General features: G+C 39.7%; 1 protein-coding gene across 3 annotated transcripts in view; it reads left to right on the top strand.

The window, feature by feature from the left end:
- Golga1 (golgin A1) overlaps positions 1 to 25,431 on the top strand; it is a 65,421-nt gene that overhangs the window by 5,614 nt on the left and 34,376 nt on the right. For 2 of the 3 annotated variants that reach the window (XM_051185365.1, XM_051185367.1), the window contains exons 4-10: positions 6,295 to 6,385; positions 10,284 to 10,358; positions 10,973 to 11,070; positions 12,987 to 13,019; positions 15,243 to 15,371; positions 15,783 to 15,952; positions 16,420 to 16,531. In XM_051185365.1, coding sequence (XP_051041322.1) covers positions 6,295 to 6,385; positions 10,284 to 10,358; positions 10,973 to 11,070; positions 12,987 to 13,019; positions 15,243 to 15,371; positions 15,783 to 15,952; positions 16,420 to 16,531 — 708 coding nt within the window. The remainder of the gene's footprint in view (positions 1 to 6,294; positions 6,386 to 10,283; positions 10,359 to 10,972; positions 11,071 to 12,986; positions 13,020 to 15,242; positions 15,372 to 15,782; positions 15,953 to 16,419; positions 16,532 to 25,431) is intronic. The other variant, XM_051185366.1, reaches the window with a different exon arrangement.

The following is a 25,431-nucleotide window of genomic DNA, read 5'->3' as shown; positions in this document are numbered from 1 at the left end:
GAGCCTCTGTCATTTTTATGAGGATAATTTTTAAGTCATTCTCTTCTGCTTCATCTGCTTTGAGGTGTTCAGGTCTAGTTGGTGTAGAGCTCCTAGATTCTGGTGGTGTTATGCTTGTCTTTCTATTGTTAGGTGTTTTCTTGTATTGCAGTCTTCCCACTGCTTCTTCCAGTAGGTGTAGATGGGGTCTCTCTCTGTGGTACTCCCCAGTTGGGCTTAGGTGGGTCAGAGGTTTGATGTCTGTAGCTCTGGGTGGTCCAAGCTCTCTAGGATGTCTCTCTTCAGGTAGAGGCCCTGCAATGAGGGTCAAAGATCAGGCTCCAGCAGAAGACTGGAAATGGGGGTCAAAGATCCAGAAGGCTGGGACTCAGGCTGGGACTGATCCAGGAGGCTGGGACTATCCTGGACCTGGCACTCTCCAGCTGGGACCCGATGATGGAGAGTCAAGGATCTAGCTTAGGGACTGAGAGTGGCCCAGCAGGGATAGGCAGCTCTCTGGGAGGGGCCCAGAACTTGGTGGGGGTCAGAGACCAGGCAGGTATGGATTCCTGGTGGTACTGCTTGGATAGGCAGGCCTGGTGTGCTCAGAACAGCTCAGGTAAGTTCCCCTAAGGTGGCAGGATTGTTGGCTCCACCCTCTGTCCCAGTGCTCAACCAGAGCAGTGGGACAGTGGGCAGGGGAGGGCAGGCTCTTGGTGGGTGTGTTTCAGAGCACCAGGAGCACTCTCCATGGTGATAGGACACAAGGGAAGCAAGATCCAGGGCCAATCCAGGGAGTTCCCAGGGAAGGGGATGGGGGTGGGGGAGATTCCACCTGAATTGGTCCCAGACTCACCTCTAACAGAGGCTTGGCAATGGGGGTCAAAGACTAGGCTGAGATTCAGGATGTTTCTGCACTGATAGGCAGATCTAGCTGGGCTTGATATATAGTCTTATTTATGAATGTGTATAACATAAAAGCAGGCTTACTTAAAACTTTATTTTTGAACTTTATGAAAATGGTATGCCATAGTCTTCTTGGGCTTACCTCTTTTAAAGTCTTTTATAGTCTTCTTGGGTGTACCTCTTTTTTTTTTTTTTTTTTTTTCTTCCCAAAATGTATCTGTTCCCTGAAGCTATGGCTCATTTATTTATACCATTGCTAAAATACCAACATTTGAAAAGGCTGTGCTTTTTCTTTATTCTTCAGTGATGGACACTTGATTTATTTTCATGGTCAGTTGAATCTTCTTTCTCTTCCTCTACTTGAATCCAGGTCATATTACATGGCAGAAGCTATTAGATTATTAGAGTGGAGCAATAAAATTACAAGATCAAGATTATCATTGGCTCCTATAATTAACAGGAAATAGGAGTGACTAAAGAATTTATTTTTAACAAAACAATGAGTTTTGAAGTAGAAAATCCTGCTTTCCCTTCATCTTGATGATAAATTAAGTCTCTCATCTAGAGTGTGTTGCTGACATAAAGATGGACTCGAGTTTAGGGACTCCTTACCTTTCAGACTTTTCCAGTAATCTATTTGAATTTAAGTAATTACAAAGTCTGACCCTCATTCCCTATCTCTGAACCCTTCTGTCCAAATGAATATATTTCTCTAAATAGACACCCGCTCTGTGACATCCTTAACTTCATCTCTAAATGTACATCTCATCCTCCTGAGTCCTTAACAGAAGCCATAAAGGCTTTTTAGATCCTTCCCTTCTTTGATTTCTCAGTATCTTATCAGTCAGATATCTCTTAAACATGCCTCTCCACTCCATCAGTAGGTGCATTTATTAGTGTTTTCCTCTTATTCCAGGCTGCCCTGTCTAGGTGACCTGCCTACAATAGCTCAAGGCTTAAAACTCTGTAGCTTTCTCCTCATTTCCAGGAATTCATTATTGTGGTGTATAAACTGATGGTTTCAGTACAGCTTACCTACTTGACTTCTTTTCTCTCTACTTTTTTATACCCTGTGCTAAACACGTATTTAATTTATTGAACATCCTGAAATAGACTTCATTGCTTCCTACCTGGTAAATGTTTTCCTATGCTATTTACTCTCTGTAGAATGTCTGATGTCTCTCTTTCATACCTGGATTCTTCTGAAAGATTTTTGGCCTTCCTTCATAGGTTCTCCTTACATATCATTTTAGAGAGCCCTTCCTTCCTCCTAAGTTTGGTGCATATTTCCTATTTCCTTAGTAGTAGCATCTCTTAATCAGAATTACTAGTGCTAACTCCACTGAACTAGGCATTCTATGAAAGGAAATAAAGTGAAGTGCTTAATAACTCACAGAGGTCAGTTATAGAACCAAAAAGTGGGTTTTATTTCTTACCTTTTTCTCTTGAGACATTGTCTCACTATGTAGCCATGGGTAGCATGGAACCCACTCTGTAGGCCAGGTTGTCCTTGGTCTCATGGAGATCTCCTGGCCTCTGCTTCACAAGGTCTGATTAAAGGCATGTGACTCCACACCAAGCTGAATTTGATATCTTGGTGCATTGTTATTGTGTGACAGTAGACAGCTTCCTTCACTCTTCTTTGTTTAGTTACCATATCTGTGAAACAGGAAGAGAAACAGTATCTATATTAAAGTGTGTGTCAGGGATGTCCCAAATCATCCCCCAGGCTGGGTGATATGTCAGGAGTACTCAGTTGTTCAGGTGCTTGCCTAGCATGCACAGAGCCTGGATTCCATCCTCAAGCCCATGAAAACAAAATCCTATAGTACTCAATTCTTAGTAAGTATTTTATAAGGAGCTTCTCTTGTTGCTGCTCCTGTTTAGGGAAGCCTGTTTCATAACAGTTCTAATATTTAACACGGTGCTGAAACCTAGAGTATCTCATTCACAGTAATAATCAAAACCACTTGTGTTTATGTCCCCCACAATCTGCCACTATTTCAAATTAGTAGGTAGGACCTTTGAGAGGAGATTAAGTCAGGAGCCCTGGATTTTTAGAATGAGTGCCCTTATAGAAGGTTGTAGACACTGTTGTTCCTTCTCTACCATGCAGACTATGGCTAAAAGGTGCCCATAAACCAGACATTAAACTATCTCTAGGCTTTGAACTTAGACTTCTCAGACTTCAGAACTATAAAGTCCATTCCTGCCATCGACAAGCTATGCATTCATGGTATCAGTTACAGCAGCCTAAATAGAGAAGGCAGCTAGTAGAAGATGGTACTTACTAAGTAAAAGTATGGCAGCTTCTATTTTGTGGCCTGACAAGTTCAGCTTTATATACCCTCATACATCTCTGTGCATGAGGTATATACATAAGTCACTGTCACAGTTTGCCTATGAGGAAGATAGTGTACAAGGCAGTTGGGTAATCAGCTGAGGTTCTTGCAGCTAAGTGGTGAAACGAATTGAATCTAGATGCTGTGACTCCACAGCATAGGATAGGTCCTGGATACTAAACCTCAGGTTAAGGCTCACTGGCAAAGCACTTTGCTAGCATAAGTGGGTCCCTATATTCAATCCCTAGTACAGAATTTTTTTAAAGCCCTAGGTTTCTAAGTTTACTCGGTACCAGAAGAATAAAGAAAGAAACTGACCCCCAGTAAATATTGAATGACAAGTAGCTGAACAGGTAAATAAATGCTTAAAATGGTTTGTGAATTGTTCAACCACCTATAAGACCATCTTGGGGATAAAATGAGGAAACATTATAAAAGACTGGGCATTAGTATTGTTTTAAATTTTGTTTGGTGTAGTAATAGAATAAGTAAAAAATACCATTCTCTAGAAATGTGTATCAGAGTTCAGAATGAAAGGTTCATATGTCTATTATTTGAACCTTGGCAAAATAAGAATTGAAGCAGCAAATATGAGAGAGAGAAAAAAATCCTGCACTTGAGAGGCAAATAGGAAATGACCTGTAGGGATATTTTGCTGTTTCTGAAAACTTATATAATAAAAGCAAAGACTTGGGTGTCATTAGAGTGTCACACACCTGTAATCCTAGCATTTGGGAGGGTGAGGAAGCAAGATCTTCCATTCAAGGCCAGACTAGGCTACATAGGAAAATACTGTCTCAAAAAAAAAAAAAAAAAAAAAAAAAAAAAAGTAAGATTTTTCTTCTAGTATTTTAAATTTTGTTTATTCACCTCCACATCTGTGTGGTGTGTGCATATGTTTGCATATATATACAGTTACATTCAGTTGGGCAGGCATATGTGTAGGCCAGAGGCTGACTTTGGGAATCTTCCTCTATTGATCCCTACCTTTTTTGGTATAGTGTGTGTTTGTGTATGCATGTGGGTGCCAAGGAGGAAGGCTTTGGGCATCTTCCTCTTACTTTCTGACTTCATTCAGAATGGGTCTCTCACTCGGTAAGAAAGCTCTTTGGGCTATGCCGACTAGCCAGGGAGTTCTTGGGATCCACTTGCCTCTACCCTCCTCTCCCAACACTGAGGTTCAAATATATAGACATGCTTGGCTTTTTATCTAGGTGCTGGGAAATTCAGCTCAGGCCTTCATAATTTCCCAGCAAGTACTTTTACCCACTGAACAAGGAGATCACCATTTTGCTGTTTTCTCCCTCCAATCCAGTACTGGGGTTATAGGAATGTACCACCATAGCTGGCCTTTATGTGGGTGCTGCGGATCCAAACCAAGTCTTATACAGCAAGTACTTTATCTGCTGAACCATATCCTAGCCCCAATTTTTAAAACTACTTTGTAAGTAGCTTCCCAATTAGCAGATTTCTTTTCTTATATGCTTACTTTGTTTTACTAATCCCATCCCACCCCTACTTTCCTTCATCTCACTGTTCTCCATCAGAAGTGGTGGTGTGGTGGTGGGGTTATGGTAAAAAGGTAAGAGCCTGTATATCCAAGCTGGTTGGTTGGCTCAATGAGTAAAGGTGCTTGCTGTCGAGCCTGACAGCATGAGTTTGATCCCAGGAGATCCCAGGATACATGTGGTAGACAAGAACCAACTCCTGAAAATTGTCCTCTGATTCCACACAAACAAATAAATGGAGGAGGAGGAGGAGGAGGAGGAGGAGGAGGAGGAGGAGGAGGAGGAGGAGGAGGAGGAGGAGGAGGAGGAGGAGGAGGAGGAGGAGGAGGAGGAGGAGGAGGAGGAGGAGGAGGAGGAGGAGGAGGAGGAGGAGGAGGAGGAGGAGGAGGAACAGAGAAACAGAGAAACAGAGAAACAGAAAAAAAAGAAAAAAAGAAAAAAGAAAAAAGAAAAAAGAATGAGATCTTGTTTCAAAAACAGTAAAAAAAGAAACTGAAAAGGAAATTAGGGCTGGGTCCAAAGGACCCAGGTTCAATTCCTAGCACCCACATGTCAATTCTCAACTCTGTAACTCCAGTTCCAGGGGATTCAACAGCCTCACATAGACATGCATGCGGACAAATCACCAATGTACATAAAATAAAAATAAATCATTAAATAAAAAAGACCCCCCCCAAAAGTAAGTTATATCTTAGCACTAGTAAGTGATATCCAAAGTAATAGTAGTGGTACCCATGAATGTATAAACATAAGTTTAGGGGCTTTTTTGTTGTTTTAAGGACAGGATTTCACCAAGGTACCCTGGCTGGCCACTAACAGAGATATACCTCCTCTGCTTCTTCAGTGGGATTTAAAAGGCCTGTGCCACTATGCCTGGCTTCCCATAAATAAGTTTGTTTGGGTGGGTGTGTGGGTGTGTGTCCTATTACATCCTATGCAGACCAGGCTAGCCTCATACTCAGTGCTGGGATTAGAGGTGTGCAACACCCAACTTTCCATAAACTTTAAAATAATTGACTGTTGGAGGGAAAATGGATTGTTATTCATGTATTGAACTATTGGATGCATTTCTTCTGTGCAAGTTTGGTGCATTTCAGGCGTTTGGAGTAATAACTCTTTGTTTTGTAAATGGAAATACTGCAGCTTTATCAGTACAGGACAAAGTCTTAGCCATGTACAAGACTTTGGCTTTTTGTTAAACCTCTCTTCCTTTATTCCAGGAGCTTAATCATTAGAAGACAAAGTGATTTTTTTTTATTGTATTCTTGCTATAATATAATCATAAGGAATTTTTTTATTCCATAAAGGACTGCATTTTTCCAGTAGCCCACACCTGCACATGACTTATCTGTTTAATAGCCCCTGTTGCCCTGTCACAGAGGAAGATAGTGTTGCCTCCACTTTCCAGATGGAGGAACTGAGGTCAGTTACTTTAGGAAAGTTTTAGTTATTAGTCAATTAAAATGTAATCAAATATAAGATGAGGTATTGCTTTTCTAGCTTGTCCTGGCTCATACTGCTGGAGACCCATGTGATCTCTCATTTCATCTTTCCAACAGGCTTCAGATGGAAGCAGCTCCAGAGAAGATCTCTCATCCCAGCTATTGAGAAGAAATGAACAGATACGGAAGTTAGAGGCCAGACTTTCTGGTATGTGTTTAAAAGCCATAAACAGCAGACAAAGGACAGATGATCCTCCCCTGCTATAAGCCTGCTTTATAGGGTAGCTAACTATAGTAACTTCCACACAGCATTTGATCTCCTTGAAAAGGAGCGTTCTATTCCCACTTTGTTACCTTGACTTTTTTTTTTTTTAATTTTAGTATACTGAATGTTGTAAATTGAAACTGAATTAGAAAGCTTATTTTTATTTTATATTTATTTATTTTGGTTTTTCAGGGCAGGGTTTCTCTGTATTGTTTTGGAGCCTGTCCTGGAACTAGCTATGTAGACCAGGCTGGCCTCCAACTCACTGAGATCCACCTGCCTCTGCCTCCCGAGTGCTGTAACTAAAGGCATGTGCCACCAACGCCTGGCTTGAAAGCTCATTTTTAAAAGCTACTGTTTTTCTGCTCCTGGTATTTCTAGCCATGACTAAAAAGTTCCTGTAGAGGTTGGTATGATGGTGCAGGCCTTTAATAACAGTACTTAGGGAAACAGGAGGATTCTAAGTTTTCTAAGTTTAAGGCTAACCTAGGCTGCATTTCAAGATACTGGAGGTGGGGTGTGCTTGTATGGTCAGTGGATCTGTTACCAGCCTGACAATCTGAGCTTGATCTCTGGGACATGCATATGTACAAAGAGGTTTTTTTTTTTGTTTGTTTGTTTGTTTTTTTGTTTTGTTTTGTTTTGTTTTTTCAGTGTATTTTATGTGCATTAGTTTAAAGGTGTCAGATGCCCTGGAACTGGAGTTACAGTTGTGAGCTGCATATGGGTTCTGGGAATTTAAACTTTGGTCCTCTGGAAGAGCAGCCAGTTCTCTTAATTGCTGAGCCATCTCTCTAAGCCCTAAATAATTCTGTTTTGTTTTCTTTTCTTTTCTTTTTTGAGTTAGAGTTTCTCTGTGTAGCCCTAGCTGTCCTGGTACTAGCTCTTGTAGAACAGGTTGGCCTCAAACTCAGAAATCCAACTGCTTCTGCCTCCCCAGTGCTGGGATTAAAGGCATGTGCCTCCAACACCCAGCCTGAAGAATCTTTCCTAAAAAAATGAGAAAAGTGTGTGTAGAATAGATTTGCATGTTCCAACTTTAGCATAGCTTCCTTTCAGGTGGAAAGTTATAAGGACTACTGTCTGTAGGGAATGATGACCAGATGTTGATGTTGGACTGTCACTTGGAATAACTCACATCATCTATGGAACTCTTGCTCCAGGGCTTGGGGCCACTTATCAGTGGTTTTCCTGACTTTAATACCTGCTTCTTTAGGAGAATTATATTTAGAAGAGACACTATGACCAAGGCAACTCTGAAAAAGAAAGCATTTAATTGGGGGTTCATTTACAGTTTCAGGTGATTAGGCCATTAGCAACAAGGCAAACATTTATGGTGTAGAAGTAGCTGAGGACTACATCATGATCCAAAAGCAAAGAGAAACACTGGGCCTTGTGATGACTTCTCAAAGCACACACCCAATGACATACCTCCGACAACAAGGTCACACCTACTCCAGCAAGGTCATACCTCCCAACCCCTCTCAAATAAGGACACACCATGAACTAAGATAGCCTGAAACTCCCAGAGATCCACTTGCCTCTAACTCATAAGTGCTAGGATTAAAGGTGTGAGCCATCATGCCCAGCTGGGGGCCATTCTTATTCAAACCATCACACTCTCTATTCACTTTACAGTTTACACAGCTCCCATTATATCCTTTACCTGAGCAAGGCATGTTCATGATAGAACTTTGAGTTTTTATATTGGCTTTTGACAGTGAACACTTTGATAGTTTCATCCTATGATATGGTCCATGGTTTATATGTATCCTTTTGCTCCTAGATCTTATGCCAGTTTTATTGGGGTAAAAACAGTAAACCAAAACTCACTGGATTGTATGTGAAATAGGTTTGTTTAGCTATCAAGGGTTCACACTGTAGTTTTGTCTTTAGGGTCAGCAAGATAAGGTACGCAGGTAGTGAGTGGTAGAGCTGAGATTCAAACTAAGTTTCGGACCTAGCCTTAAATAGTTTGAAGTTAGCTGTTACTATCTTGTGCACCTATACATAAAGCCAGTTATTCTGTCTTGATTCCTATAATCATTAATAATAGAAGTGAAATAACTGTTGCTTAATTTTGGGAAAGTACTTGTAATGTAGTATGTACTTTTCCCAGTATAGAAAGGAGAGTATTGGGCTTGACTTAATGATGAAGGAAGATATTTTGAGAGAGTTGACATTTATCAGCCCACTTCACCGCTTAAGAATTGTCACCGGCTTCCTATGAGTAATAACAATGGTGGTTATGCTTAATTCATCACTGTCTGCCAAACATTTAATGCATACAAATTACTTTAGCAATTCCTTTTAAATAGATGTGATTAGTCCAGGCATGTAATTAGGCACATGATGATATATTATTTATGATTTAATAAAGCCACTGGAGATCAGAATGCAAAGTTAGCCATAGCCATAGAGCCAGGCAATGGTGATACATGCCTTTAATACCAGCAACCATGCTAGCTAGCCATAAAGGTCAGGTGGTGGTGGTACACATTTAATCCCAGGACTAGGGAGACAGAGGCAGACAGATCTCTGTTAGTTCAAGGCCACACTGAGCTACACGAATTGATCCAGTTCTAAAAGAAAAACAGTTCGCACAGAGGTGATCTCAGCACTTGGGATCACATGCCTTTAATCCCAGCACTAGGGATATGGAGACAAAAGTGATATGACTGGGCGGAGAGAGGAATATAAGGTGAAAGGAGTCAGGAACTCAGAGATTGCAGTCTGAGGCTTGGTGGAGAGCAGTGCAGTCTGGATTGTACTCTGAGGATTTGTGGAGACAGGATCACCCATTTTGGTCTGAGGTAGAGGTAAAAGCTAAGTGGCTGGCTGCTTTACTTACATTTAAACCCAGCACTTGGGAGGCAGAGGCAGATGGATCTCTTGAGTTTGAGACCAGCCTGGTCTACAAAAGAAGTTCTAGGACAACCAGGGCTACACAGAGAAACTGTCTCAGAGAGAGACATAGATGTGATTATTATTAGTTAACATATGAAGAGACTAATATTCCAGATCAGTATTTTACTTAAGATCCCTAGCTAAGAACTGACAGAATTAGAATTCAACTACTTCTACTTTTATACTATATCATAACTATTTACTTTGGCTCCCCAAGTAATTCTTTCACTTTTGAGGTGACAATTTGTCACTCAGTTCCTGTAGAAAAAAAATACACTTGTCTAGAGAATTAAGCACCTGAACCATGAAGGCTATGCTTCTGCTTACCTAGCCACTGCTGCTTAGCTGTATGGTCTGCAAATGAACTTTTAGTGAATACTCTTGATCTACCATACAGCTAAGGACAACAGGGAGTGGGAACTGTCTTATTCACCTCTCTATTGCTGTGAAGAAACACCATGACTAAGGATCTCTTACAAAAGAAAACACACTTCCTCCAACAAGGCCACACCTCAAAATCCTTCTAATCCTTCTCAGATAGTGTCACTCCCTAATGACTAAGCATTCAAATATATAATCCTATGGGGCAAACCAGTACAAGAATACTGAGACTTAGAACTGAGTAATAATGATGGTGAGTTTTTCATAGCGGGGAACTTCTGATGACTGGCCCTGGAATAATTGTTGTTCTCTTTGAAGGCTAAACAGATCTACCTGTTCATACTCACTGTTCATACCATGGAAATTTGTACTATTCCTGTTTGCCTGTGTCATTCATTGTTAATGAAGGCTTTCTACCTAGATTTCTTTAACAGAACTGGTTTTCAGGTTATGAAAGTCATCATTTTGTTTGTTTGTTTGGTTGCTTGTCTAATTAACTTCCTTTCCTAATATTTATTCACTGCTGGTATGTGCATCATCCTCCTTACCCAAGACTATGCTGAACAGGTCCGAAACTTGCAGAAGATAAAAGAGAAGCTTGAAATTGCATTAGAAAAACACCAGGATTGTATGTATTTTTTTTTTTCCTGCTTTCCTTAATCTTTTCAGGCTTTAGCTTTTTAAATGAATTAGTATATTGTTGCATATATCTATTGAACTCATATCGCTATTTTATAGTGTTCTTAATCAGATTGATATGATGTTTAACTGACAGTTATCAAGTATAAATGTATATCTGTTGCTTTGTGTGCATACTTCTGAGAGGGGATCATCACTTATTAATTGCCCTTAGATTTTGGTGTAGTCTAGTACTTGGCCCTTGAGTCTAATCTAGGAGATTATTCTCATTGTAGTTTCATTATTGTTGTATGGACTAACTTTTGGAAAGTTCTGACATCACTATATCAACAATAGAATGGACATATGTTAAATTATCATAACCTATCCCAACTTACGATTTCCTTGAGTATTGCCATCCAAGAACAATGATACAGGAAGAAAGAAAACTAAAGAATACTTTTGTTATTATTGTTGTTAGTTTTGATTTTCATTTTGTTTTTCAATTGTGATGAAGAGATAGTAGCAGTTACTTCATTTGGTAGCATTTGTAAAATACTCACATGGGCTGTGTGTCATGTCTGAAGTATCTCTGTATCTCAAATAGTGCCTTTTTGTTAACAGCTTCCATGCGGAAATTTCAAGAGCAGAATGAGATATTCCAAGCCAACAGAGCCAAAATGGCAGAAGAACTGGCTTTGGCATTAGCCAGAAAGGACCAGGTATTTTATATGGGCTACTGCCCAAGGCTAGGAAAAGATTTCATTTAGGGACCTGACTTAAAAATCATGATGAAAGAACCTGGTAAAAAGTCTTTACAACCTTTAGAAGGAAGGGAATAAATATAAATTTCTTTTCTTTTCTTTTTTTTTTTTTTAAGATTTATCTACTTTTATGTGTGTTGGTATATTACCTTCATGTATGTCTGTGTGGGGTACCAAATCTCCTGAAATTGGGGTTACAGATAGCTGTGAGCTACCACGTGGGTGCTAGGAATTGAACCCAGGCCCTCTGGAAGAACAGTTAGTGCTTTCAGCTGCTGAGCCATCTCTCCAGCCCCTAATATAAATTCTTTAAAAATTCATTTGACTTTTTCTTATAAAGTCAGACTTAACAGTTCTTTTGTTTTTGTTGTTTGTTTGTTTGTTTTGGTTTTGTCGAGACAGGGTTTCTCTGTATAGTTTTGGAGGCTGTCCTGGAACTTGCTCTGTAGACCAGGCTGGCCTCAAACTCATAGAGATCCACCTGTCTCTGCCTCCCAATTGCTAGGATTAAAGGTGTGAGCCACCAACGCCCAGCTCAGACTTGACAGTTTAATCATGATATGTGTTCAGAATTATTCTCTCTCTGTGCATCTTTGTAAAATAGAGACATAAACTAGTATGTCCATAATCTACTAATTACCTTACAAATAAACACAAGGGTTTCATCCTCTAAAAAGTTGTCCTCAAACCTACACTCACAAACACCTGCCTCTTCCAGTATAAGATGCTGTCACCCTAGTCACAGCAGTTCACATAGCCCTTCTAGCCCCTTCTCCCAAACCAAGTGTAGACAGAAGCGGATTCTTATTCTCCATAGAAACTGCTACTGGGAGATGCAAAATGAATGACAACAAAAGGTCAAGTAATCCAGGTGTGGTACATGCAGGAGGATCAGGTATTCAAGGCCTGCCTGAACTATATGTATACTGTCTCCAAAGAAAAGAAAAATAATAATAATTAAGACAAAACAAATAATGTAAAAGGGAAAAATAACACTATAGTATCTATTGGGTGTATTTTGTTTGATATATTTAGTGGTGTTTTTTTTTTATGGTTGTTCCTGGGTTTCTCTTGGTTTGTTTGTTTGTTTGTTTGTTTGTTTGTTTGTTTTTGAGACAGGGTTTCTCTGTGTAACTCTAACTGTTCTGGAACTCACCCTGCCTCTGCTTCCTGAATGCTGGGATTAAAGGTGTGTGCCACATCTTCCCAGCCAGTCAATAGTGTTTTAGTAAGCATCAGTGTTTTATACTGATAATCCTATAGTAAATCGTTTATTTGTTTTAAAGTATAAATATAAAAGTATCACAACTACCCAATAAATAAGTATGGTGTGAATGTATGTAAATAAGAGAAAAACCAATCTAAAAGCAGTATATTCTGATGAGCAGCTATTGAGATTGGGTCTTTGTTCTAATGTTATTTTCCTTGTATTCTGTAGTTTGTGAATAAGGAGTATAATACTCCCTCTCCTTTTTCATACACCAAAGAATCAAGCCACTGAAGCGAATTATTACCAAATATTATTGGTTATGTTCCCCTAGACTTTCAGTGAGTTGATGTCTAAACATCAGCTGTGTGACCCAACTCTATAGATCCTAGCTGCCTACTCAGGAAGTAATAGAATATTCATGGGTGACTCTAAAGAATAGTGGATACCTATTCAGGTTACACTGTGTTCTAGAATTTTATATAAGATGGACTTGGACATTTAGCTTTCTTAACCAATTTTATGGATATATTTTGCTTATGTTACTGTTTATCATTCCCTTTTTTTGGTTGATTGATAGCTTTTAGGAGCAAGTTGTTTTCTGAGAATCTTGATACTGCAGATTTTCCTACCTGGAAACTATACTTCTCCTTTTGTTTTGTTTTAGGAATGGTCAGAAAAGATGGTCCAGCTTGAAAAGGTTAGTCATCTTTGTTGTGTGCTTGCTAGCATTATCTCTGGGGCTTACGAAATATCTTCTACAGCCAGGCTTAGTTAGTAAAGGTATATAACCGTGGCTACTTGATAGACTGAAGCCTTGGCTACAGAGTAAATTCAAGACCACCCCAAACTGCTTGGTAAAGCTCTAGCTTCAAAAAAGAAAAAGAGAACCTGGAGAGATGACTCAGAGGTTAAGAATACTGACTGTTCTTCTAGAGGACCCAGGTTCAATTCCCAGCACCCACATGGCAGCTCACAACTGTGTTATAACTCTAGTTTCAAGGGATCTGACATTTTCTGTACCAATACAAATAAAATAAAGTAAGTAAATAGTTTTTTAAAAGTTTATTTTTAAAAAAGAAAGATTGCTTGTTAAAAATTACATATATTATGTGTGTCTGTGTGACTATCTGTGTGTGGGTGCCCATGGAGCTGGAGTCAGAATTAGTTGTGATCTACTTGCCATGGGTACTGGGAACCAACTTGGCTCCTCCAGAATAGCACAGAGTGATCTTAACCACTGTCACCTTAATTCTTTTAAAATTAGAAGTAGGAATTAGCAAGATGTAAAGGTGCTTGCTAACAAACCTGATGCCTAAGTTCAGTCTTCAGAGCCCACATGCTGAAAGGAGAGAACCATCACAACAAGTTGTTCTCTGATACAAACACACACACACATATAGATAGATAGATAGATAGATAGATAGATAGATAGATAGATAGATAGATAGATAGATCTTTGCACACCTGTGCCCATGTTCACACAGACATACAAACACACACAAATAATAAACATTAATACTAACAAATCTCACATATTGTGGAGAAAAGAAAAGTTAAAAAAGAACTGAGCATATAGATTAGTAGTAGAGTGCCTGCCTAGCATGTATAAGGTTCTAGTTTCTTTTTTTGTTTTGTTTTCTATGCAAAGCAGAAAAATTAAAAAATAAAAAAGGAGAGACCACAGCACAGATTTGGGAACTGCCTGTGTCACCAGACATTCATTGCAGCAAATATTTAAACACAAAAACCCACAAACATCTGTGCCAAGTTACAGATACATTTTCCCACCAATCAGGATTCAAGGCTTAGGGCCTTTCCGTATGTGTTCCATCATTGGCAACTGACATAGAATGTAACCTTTTCAGTTCAGCCAATCAGATTGATTACAGCCATATGTTTTTAGAGAGCTCAAGATGCCTAACAGACTGTTTCTGTTGAAGATTTGAGTTTCAATCCCAGGAAACCAGAAGGAAAGAGGGGTTAGGGAGTGCTGTTTTCCCCAGTACCCAGTTCACAGTACTAGTTGTGATAGCACCTCCTGGAAGCAGAACACTGGGTGATTGGATTGGCTTCAACATCCTTCCTCTTACTCTTCCTTAGTGGACTTGCTGAGTATCCTTTGTTACCCTTCCTGATATATTCTCTACCCTCAGTCCTTTTCCTTATGTACCAGAAGGCTGATAGCTGCTGCATCACTTGGGTTTCGTACCTTCTGGCTTTTAGTGGTCACTTGAGAACACCAGAACAATGATAACGGAAAGAATATAATTCCTCCTCAACTTTGTTCATATGCGGTTCCTTGGATTTTCTTTATAAAAATTTAAGCTTCTATTGGCTTATTAGTTCAGATGGACACTCTAAGATGATTTTTCTCCTAATTGCTCCCTCATTTAAGTGCCCTTTGCCTAACAGTTCTACTGTATTACTTCTGTAGGTATCTTTATTCACAACTTTGATAAATCCTTTTATTAAACCATTCTCAAGATCCCTAAGTTGACTCTGCTTTCTGCTTGTGGGCCCTGATTTGACTCTGTAGTCACGTTGGGAATGCTGCCTAACAAAATAGGGGAAATCAGAACATTTCTCAAGGCTTAGTAGTGAGGAGGTAAGAGAGCCCCTTGGCTAGACAGAAATGAGATGATTATACTAGGACCATTGTTTCCTGGGCTTCATAGGCAGATACTTGCTACATAGTAAAGCCTGTCTCAAAATAATGGCTGGGGGCTGGAAAGATGGGGAAAGGCTCTTGTGGCCAAGTCTGTCAACCTGCTTTGATCCCTGGAACTCAAAAATTATCACACGTGGTATAGCATGTATGCATGTATCTGCAGAAATTTAAAAACGAATTTAAAATGTTCTGCTTGTACAATACTGATTTCTAATACTTGGGTTGCCTAAGTTGGTGTCTTCTTGCAAACAGGATAAAAGGTTTCTGACAACTCAGCTGCAGGAAATGAAGAATCAGAGCCTGAGCCTTTTTCAAAAGAGAGATGAAATTGATGAGCTAGAAGGTTTCCAGCAACAGGAAATCAGCAAAGTAAAGCACATGGTAGGTGTTTGTGTTTCAGAAGCTCTGTAATAGTACCATGAAGCAATGAGTCCTTATGCCTAAAAAGTCATCACTCTCATGATTATGACATCCTCATAGTCTTTGATACTAACCACATTACAGTATTTTCAGATTTATTTTTTAAAAATGGAAAAGTTCTATTTGAAATTTATCTTTTTTTAACTTCTATCCGTGTAAGTACTACACATTAAGCCCAATTCTCATCCCACAGAAATGGAGTTTGGGGGGAGGAGGGGCAAGGGCATGCCTATGCCACAGTGTGTGTGTGGAGGTCAGGTAGTCAAGCTTATGCAGCAAGTTCCTATACCCACTGAACCATCTCAATGATCTGATCATCTACTCAAACTGTGTTTTTTACGGTAGCCTAATGGGACATTTATGTCTTACCAGCTTTTAAAAAAAGAAGAATGCTTGGGGAAAATGGAGCAAGAATTGGAGGCACGAACCAGAGAGCTGAATCGCACTCAGGAGGAGTTAGTGACTTCTAATCAGATGTCATCTGACTTAAACCAGCGGATAGAAGAATTGCAGAGACACTGCTCAACGCTGGAAGAACAGAGGTTCTTGTTTGGTCTGTGGGGACCTTGGGAGAGGTGTTGGTGTAGCATTGCTATAGTCCACCCACATGTCCCCATTGCTCATCACAACACTCTCTGACCTTAGTGCTAGCAAAGGCTTGTGGATTTGTCCTTACATGCCTAGGCCTCAGGTCCCCCATGTTATTCCACCACTGGCTCTCCCTTCACCTGCATAGGCACAAGTCCATTCCAATCCTGCAGAGCAGTAATCTGATTTGAGTTGTAATGTTATATATAGTACTCAGAGAGATCAGAATTCATTAATTAGACCTTGGTGGTCTTCCTACTTCTGCTTCCAAAAGCCAAGGAGCTTTTTCACAGAGATATACAGTATGCTGTAATAATACTTGCAGCATGAAATGTAAGGATTCATGTGCATTCTTCTTTTGGAGAGTGTGTCATAGAGGAAATACCAAAGTTTGCTCACTGTCTGCTTTCTTTCAATGAAGAAATCACGTGACATCTTCAAAAGCATTTGCAGAACATAAGATTGTAGTCCTGGAACAAAAGGAACAAGAGCTGCAAGCATTCATTCACCAGCTTTCTATTGACTTGCAAAAGGTAAGCAAAGGAACATGAATAGGAACATCCTTCTTCTGGAGTATATTTCTTGTGTCATGTAGAGCACTTCTTACCCAGGTTGCTCAACAGAAAAGACAGTATTTCCAGGTGTGGTGGCACATACCTGTAGTCTAGAGACTTTAGAAGCTAACACAGGTTTACTGGGCCTAAACATATAATAGAATAATAAAGAAAATATAATAGTCACTGACATGGCTACAGTTATACTAGGACTTACATCATTTTTTAGTTTTCTTTCTCATTCGATTGAAAGACATTTTATTGCCCAGTGGGCAAAAACCATAGGCCTGTGTTAAATTCTGAGAACAGATAGATGAACAATAGTAACTAAGTATAAAAGACTATTCTTTATGTTTTACATTTTAGCATTTGGAAGGCAGAAAGAAAAGAGAAGTCAACCCACAGTAGTGAGTTCTCTCTCTCCACCATGTAGGTCCTAAGACTCAAACTAGGTCATAAGGCTTGGTGGCATGTGCCTTAACCTGCTGGGCCAGCTCATCATCCCTGAAGGATTATTCTGTCCAGCTCTTTTTTTCCATACTATATATATTTTAAAGGTTATTTATTTGTGTGTTTTATGAATGTAAGGGCTTTGTCTGCATGTACATCTTCACAGCAGGAGGGGGTATCAGATCCCATTATAGATTGTTATGAACCACCATGTAGTTGCTAGGAGTTGAATTCAGGACCTTTGGAGGAGCAGCCATTGCCCTTAACTGCTGAATCATTTCTCTAGCCACTTCCAATACATTTTGATCATGTTTTCCCCATCTCCTCACAGATCCCCCCCACCCCTCACTACCTGCCCAACTTCATGTTTTCTCTCTCTCTCTCTCTCTCCCTCTCGCTCCATTTTTCAGAGATTGCTTCTTATAAACATTCTTCATGTCTAAGGGATAAATTAAGAAGCATCCTTATTTCTTATTTAGCTGGTTCCTTACTATAAAGAAAGGTACACCAAATCCAGATCCAAAGTACATTATCCTCATAGCCAGAAACCGCCTGTTGTTTTCCTTGGAAAATAGCAAATTCTTCCCTTTGCCCTCCTCTTAGTAGCTATGACAGATCCTGGAGGAGATGAACCTCCAGATGCTCTGACCTGTGGATAGAGCAAGGAAACTCACAAATGGCCCAGATAAAAAGAATATCAAATGTTTATTTGGGAGCACTCACACAATGAAGGTAAGAGCTACCTCAGTCTTTTGCCCTGGAGGCATAGGATGTTGCTGTCTGTCCTTCAACCACCACCCAAGAGAGAGAGCAAGACAGAACCCTTCTCTTCCTTATAAGGTATCATGTCTGATCACCAGAGCCTCACCCTAAGGCCAGTACCCCAAAACTATTGGTGGAATTAATTCCCACTACAATTCCCCCTTTTGTCTAAGTAAGAGGATTTTAAACCTGGTACAAAAACCATATACAATAATAATAGATACCAAGTATTGTCCAGGAGAAAGAAAGGTAAAAACATACACATTTAGACCCACAACCAGCAAGAGTAACATCAAGCAAGAAACACATACTAAACGTTCAGGCCATAAATAAATGGCATATTACAGATCATTCCAGTAACTATCCTATCTTGGAAAGTCTTAAGTCTTGTATCTAATAGGCCCTAGCTGAGATATGAGAGGATAAATAGCTGTGACTATCTAGTCTTCAACTTCATCAAAGACCTGTGAAGGAAAATAATATTACCTGGGTAAGCAGGAAGTGCAAATGGGCGGCTTCCTAAAGGTGCAAGAAATGACAGAAACAGCTATCTGTACAGTCTCCCAAGGTCTTATAGTAACATTGGGGCAACTAACTTTGGCTAAGGCCTAGAATATCTGACAAACCATTTTCAGAAGCAGGAAAATTAAAAAAAAAAAAAACAAAAACTGTCCTATCTTGGCTTGGCAAGGTTCAGCAGTCACTTGTGTTTGTAACTTGCTTGTCCAGTTTGGACAGAGTGCTTACTGTCAGCAGTTGGGGCAAGGGTAGTCTTTTGCCCAATAGAATAGTTGTGCCAAGAAGCAAACAAACTCCAAATGGAGTATCTCCAGTACCCAACAGTCTCTTGGGAATAGCTCAGTGCTTCCAGGAGCAGTCATGTCATGTCCTATGCATGTCAACAGAGTTCTAAATTTTTGGGTTTTTGTGTTTTATTTTGTTTTGTTTTGTTTTGTTTTCTGAGACAGGATGTCTCTGTGTAACAGTCCTGGCTGTCCTGGAACTTGCTTTGTATTTTACCCTGGACTCAAACTCATGGATATCTGCCTGCCTATGCCTCATGAATGCTAGGTTTAAAAGCATGCAAATTCTAAATTATTAAAATATTTAAATACCATATTCTGTAGGTCTTTGAAATGTTTGAAGATCAAATATCTATGCTGAGTATGTCTTTGTGCATCTAGAGAACCTCACTAATATAACTAGGTATGAAATGCATGGATGACTAAAACCTATACTCTCAAAAACATTGCTTATTAACTGAAGCATCACATATAAAATAAACAATCTTTAAACAGATATGAGGACAGTGACCTCAAAATTGTAACTGTATACATATAAGTGTAAATATCTTGATCAGAGGTAGAACTGTATAGTTGCAATATGACAAAAATATCCTTAAATTATATCAATAATATGAAATATTTTAAGCATATATAGAAACATACATACAATATGATAAAAAATTACTTTATCATGCAAAACACTATAAACAAAGAAGAACCTACACAATATGACAAATACAATTTCAAGTTTGTAACTATACAAATTATCTAAGACAGGAATATAAAAAAATTTAACAAGAGTATCAATATACAAGAGTCTTACAGTATAAGTTACCTATAACTAATAGTTGCTAAAATAGTTCACAAGTAGGTATACTAATTTATTATCCCATCCTTTCCATTCCCTTTTTTCTTTTCCAAAAGATTTTGATTCCTGAGTCTGAACTTCATATTTTATCCCCAACCTTATTACATCTTATAACCAGTCATTAACAGGTGACAACTATCCATAACCTTGAGAAAAACCAAAAACCCATCCATCCCACCTATTGGGAGAGGGGCCATCATATTCTTAGAATTGCTTCCTGCTGTCTATGAAGTGACAGTATCTCTATGAGATCCTGTAAAAAAACTAACACAATGGTTAGTCTCTTGAGAACTAGATGTAACATTTATAGTCAGTCTTTGAGTAATGGTTAAGGCTAATCTGTAGTTCTTATCTGTTTTTAGCCAGAGTGTTGTCAGAAAGTAGAGCATCTCACTAGCCATCTTGTCTTGAGCAGTTTATAATCCAAAGCCTATCTTTGAGTGGTATTTATTGGCTAGATAGCTTCATTAAGAGCCAGGTGGAATCTTTGTGAGGCCCCCTCTTCTTTCTGGAGACTTCAGAGATTGCTATTAGGAAAATTTGTTATTCACTGTGGGGAACTTAAACATTGTTCATATCAAAACAGAAATTAAAATTTTTAGATGGTGCTACATTGAAAGAAAAGTTCTAAAGAGTCAAAAGTAAGTATGGAGAGAAATAGAGTTTAGAGGAGGTAACACTTCTGACAATAGACCCTAGATTTTTCGCTTTCTTCTTTCCCACACCAGGTGTAAGGGGGAGGAGGGTGAGTGTAGTGGGAATTCATTCTGCCAATAGTTTTGGGGTACCAGTCTTAGGGAGTGGCTTCAGTGTGCAGATTAGGCCACTTATAAGGAAAAGAAAGGCTTTGTCTTGTTTTCTCTCTTGAGTGGTAGTCAGAGCCCTAATAGCATCCTGTGCCTCCAGGGCAGAAGACTGAGGCAGCTATTTACCTTCATTGTGTGAGTGCTCCCCAAATAAACATTTGATAATCTTTTTATCTGGGCATTCGTGAACATCCTTACTCTGCTCACACTGACCCCCACAAGACTCTGCTGGAAACTCATCAAGGAGTACTGGGGCACAGAGACAGAAGAGAGGGAATAGCCACATTACTCAGGTCTCCTTTCCTCACCACCCTGCTGTCTTTCTTCTTCTTTCTTTTTTAAATTAATTTATTATTTTTTAATTATTTTTTTGCATTCCAATCCCAGTTTCCCCTCCCTCCTCTCCTTCTGCTTCCCCCTCCCCTGCTTTTCTTTCTTAAAAGAAAAAAGAAAAAGGGGGAAAAAAATGAACAAACCACAAATCCAGACAGGGTCTGTTACAGAGGTTCTTGGCCGCATGGGTCCAGCCACCCTTCTTAGGTCCAAATAAGCACACGGTCACTGTATTAATTATAAAGTGCTTGGCTGATGACTAGGGCTTCTTATTGGCTAGCTCTGTCTTAATTAGTAACCCATTTCTATCATCTATGTATTGCCACGAGGCTGTGGTTTACCTGGTAATGCCCCAGCATGTTGTTACTCCTTCTGCAGCATCACAACTCTGGCAAGGGCCTGCCTACCTCTCCTAGGATTCTTTCATCCCCTAGCCCTAGCCCCATCTATCTTCCTGCCTCATTGGCTGAACAGTATTTTATTCATCAACCAAGAAGAGAAACATATACAGAAGGACAGCCCCCATCAAGGGTCTCTTATATAGCTCAGGCTGTCCTGGAACTTGGCTTTGTAGACCACTATGGCATCAAACTCATATCCCCCTGCTTCTGTCTCCTGAGTGATAGGATTAAAGGTATGTACCACCATTCCCATCTCATGAGTCCATTTTGTGTTGGCCAACAACTGCTGAGCATGAGGTTAGAGTGATACACCCACTGTCACTCCATTAAAGAAAACTGATTTTCCCCCTCCTGACAGTTATCACTTCAATATAGCTTTTTGGTTAGGGGTGAAACTTTGTGCCCCTTCCCCTTCTCCATGCTAAGATTTTGTCTGCCTTGAGCTTTTGCAGGTGTTCTGCACGTTGTCACAGTTGCTGTAAGTTTTTGTAGGTTCATTTATTTTTATGTGATTAAGTGTACTTTCTGCATGCCTAATGCCAATGGAGGACAGAAGATGGCTCTAGATCCACTGGATCTGGAGTTATAGGTGGTTATGTAAGACACCATGTAGGTATTGGGACTGAAACCCATGTCCTCCTCAAGAACAGCAAATGCTCCTAACCTCTGAGCCAACTGTCCAACCCCTGAAGGACTGTCCTTTTGTTTGGTTTTTTTTTTTTTTTTTTTTTTGGTATTTTTGAGACAGGGTTTCTCTGTATAACAGCATTGTAGACCAGGCTGGCCTGGAACTCACAGAGATCTGCCTGTTTCTGCCTCCCAAATGCTAGGATTAAAGGCATGTGCCACCACTGCCCAGCTGAAGGACTGTTCTTAATGACATATTTCTCACTGCAGTTCTGAACAGAACAATTATGTGGGATAATTGTTTCTTACCTTGTAAGATATTGCATTTTCCTGACCACTAGCTTTTGAATGTCAGCAGTATCCTTCAGACATTGATAACCTAAGCCTTTCTCTTATGACCAAATGTTCTATATCAGTTGATACCACCCATCATTGCTTTCAGGTCTTGAGAAACACTTTTCTCAAATAAGGTGGACTCTTGGAGCTCAGTAAGATTTGTATAAACTGCCAGGCTGTGGTGGCACATGCCTTTCATCCCAATACTTGGGAGGCAGAGGCAGGCTGATCCCTGTGAGCTTGAAGCCAGCCTGATCTACAAAGTGAATTCCAGGAAAACCAGGGCTGTTACACAAGAAATTCTGTCTAGAAAAAAAAAAAAAAAAAAAAAAATAGGTATAAACTAAAAACAGGTCTACATTTCCTTCAGCCGAGTGTTATCATACTTAACATATTCCTAAATGGAAAGTAATAGAAGATTGTTCACTGTCCTGGATTCTTTTTCTTTTAAAAATTTCTTTTACAGGGCTGGAGAGATGGCTCAGTAGTTTAGAGTACTAACTACTCTTTCAGAGGCTCCAGGTTCAATTCCCAGTACCCACATGGCAGCTAACACCTGTCTGTAACACCAGTTTCAGGGGACCCAACACCCATCAGTGGACATAAAAATAAAGTACCGATTCATTAAAAAAATTATTTTACATTTACCTCTGAGTACTCATGGAAGTCAGAGAACAATGTGGGAATCACTTGTCTCTTACTATGTCAGTTGTCAGATGGACAGACTCAGCAAGTACTTTGACTTGCTGAGCCCTCTTCACTGGCCCTCAGATCTCACCCTAAAACTTATACATGTTCTGATAAGTGTTGTTGCCTTGAAATAGGCAACAGTAAGCACATGTCTGTAATCTCAGTTCCTGAAACACTGATGTAGAGGATAGCAAGTTTGAGGCTAGCCTTGACTACATAGAGATTTCCAAAACAGCTGTGTGTGGTAGTGTATGCCTTTTAATTCCAGCAGGATTCAGAGGCAGGCAAATCTCTGAATTTGAGATCATCCTGGTCTACATATTGAATTCCAGGCCACCTAGGAATACATAGTTAGACAGTGTCTCAAAAAAGAAAAATAAAACAGTAAATTCATAATACATAAATTAATGTATGTGGTACAAGGTCCCTATCCTTATTTGATTATAGAACTGAAACTTCTTATACACACCAGGAAAAACACAAGCCCCAAATAAGTCGCATAGATTTTTCAAGCACATAAGATATATCAGGGGGAGAGTACATTTCTAGCCAAGAGCCAAGGAAGTAGCATGACAAGGATAAGTAAGATACCCAGGGGGTAGAAGGGAAATGTATAAAGTCCATCTGAGGCCCTTTATTTCTGATAGAACATCCACCTTTTTTTTTGTTTTTAAGATAGAATCTCACTGTTGCCATGGCTGACTTCTCAAAGATTGTCCTTCCTTTGCCTTACAAGTGCTAGAATACAAGGCATACACTACCACACCTGCTCATCATCTCTTTTATAATTGAGAAAAAAGGCCCAGGAAGGTCAAGGATGTAATCATAGAAAATTCCCTCCTTTCTGAAGATTGTGAAATTTCCTATGTGCTGGGCCCTATGCTGGCTCTTTGAAACAAAACAAAAGCAAAACAGTGGTGAGCCAAACAGATACGACTACTCCTGCCTGTTTGGTACCTATAGTCCTGACAGTTGACAGATTTTATCATTAGCATATAATTGCTAGCAGCATATAATTACTAACACTGAAGAAAGACTGAGATGTTGTGGGACCTTGTAGAGGGCATCAGATCAGATCTCAGACCATTTCCTTCAAACAGGGATACCAGATAATACCCTGCTGGAGTTGGAAGGGAAGAATGAAGGAATAGAATCTCAGTCAGGAAATAGCATAAACAAAAGCACTGAGACAAGTGAAGAGACTGGCATGTTAAGGACCTGTAGTGCTGGAAGGGGGCCAAGGACTAGAAGAGTAGTGGATTCATCTGACTGTAGGAGAGTTCAAACTGAAAGGGTCTTCCCTTTAAAAAAAAAAAAAAAAAAAAAAAAAAGCAGTTGTGCTGTTGCCCAATTGTGAAGTGATTGTGGCTTAAATTTTTTATTTTTTTTATTCTGGTGTGTGTGTATGTATACATTCGTGAACATATGTCATGGCACATACGTGGAGGTCACAGGACAACTTTCAGGAGTCAGTTCTCTCCTTCCACCATGTGGGTCCTAAGGGTTGAACTCAGGCTGTATGACTTAGCGGCAGGTGCCTAAGAGTAATGGCAAATAGAGGTTAGACAAACTTAAGAAATGTAAGGAAATTGATAAAACTGGATTTCTGGATTTCTTGGATCCTGGCTCAAGCATCTGAGTTGCTGATACTGTCCATCATTACTCAGAGCACACAGGAAGGTCATTCAGAACCAAGGTGAATTTAGAGTAGGGTGGGGTTTTTTTTGTTTTGTTTTGTTTTTGGTTGGTTGGTTGGGTTTTTGTTTTGTTTTGGTTTGGTTTTGATTTTGGTTTTGGTTTGTTTTTCGAGACAGGATTTCTCTGTGGCTATGGAGGCTGTCCTGTCCTGGAACTAGCTCTTGTAGACCAGGCTGGTCTCGAACTCAGAGAGATCTGCCTGTCTCTGCCTCCCAAGTGCTGGGATTAAAGGCATGTGCCATCACTGCCCGGCTTAGAGTAGGTTTTTGTTGTTGTTAATAACCAGATAGACTTTAGAAACATTACAGATGTATACAACAAAGGGTGAGCCTGGCATGCCTTTAATCCCAGCACTCAGGAGGCAGAGGCAGGCGGAGATCTGTGAATTCCAGGCCAGCCTGGTCTACTGAGCAAGTTTCAGGACAGGCTCCAAAACTAGAGAAAAACCGTTTTAATTAAAAAAAAAGAGAGAGAGAGAGAGAGAGAGAGGTAGAAAATGTGACAAACTGCTCACTCCCCCTAAATGTATTCTTCAGATTAATAAAACAGTGTTTCAGTACAAAGCTTCTGTGTGTCCTTCACTTACCCATCCTTCAGAAATCAGCACATCCCCATAATCCCTGCTCTTAGGAGGCAGAAGCCAGCCTGATCTACATAGTAAGACTCTGTCTCAAGAAAAATAATAATAATAAATAAGCTCAAACCATAGATTGTTGTTTTTATATATTTTATGTATGAGTTCTCTGTATGTATATCTGCACACCAGATATACATCAGATCTCATTACAGATGGTTGTAAGCCACCATGTGGTTGCTGGGAATTGAACTCAGTACCTTTGAAGGAGCAGCCAGTGCACTTAACCTCTGAGCCCATCTCTCCAACCCCCCTGGCATAATAAATTGTCTTGTTACTTTGTTTTATATTTTTACCATATTTGATTCCTATACAGGATCTTTGTTCTCATCCTTGTTAATATTATATAAATGAAATCATGCTGTAAGTATTCTAAACCTTGCTGTTTTGTTTTGTTGGGAGAGTCGAGCTCACCATGTAGATCAGGCGGGCCTTCCATTCACAAAGATCCAATTGTGTCTGCCTTCTGAGTGCTGGGATTAAGTCATG

The sequence above is a fragment of the Phodopus roborovskii genome, unplaced genomic scaffold (assembly GCF_943737965.1).
Source record: "Phodopus roborovskii unplaced genomic scaffold, PHOROB, whole genome shotgun sequence".
Lineage (NCBI taxonomy): Eukaryota > Metazoa > Chordata > Mammalia > Rodentia > Cricetidae > Phodopus > Phodopus roborovskii.
Note: the sequence above shows the minus strand (reverse complement) of the source record. Positions and strands in the feature narration are given on the sequence as shown.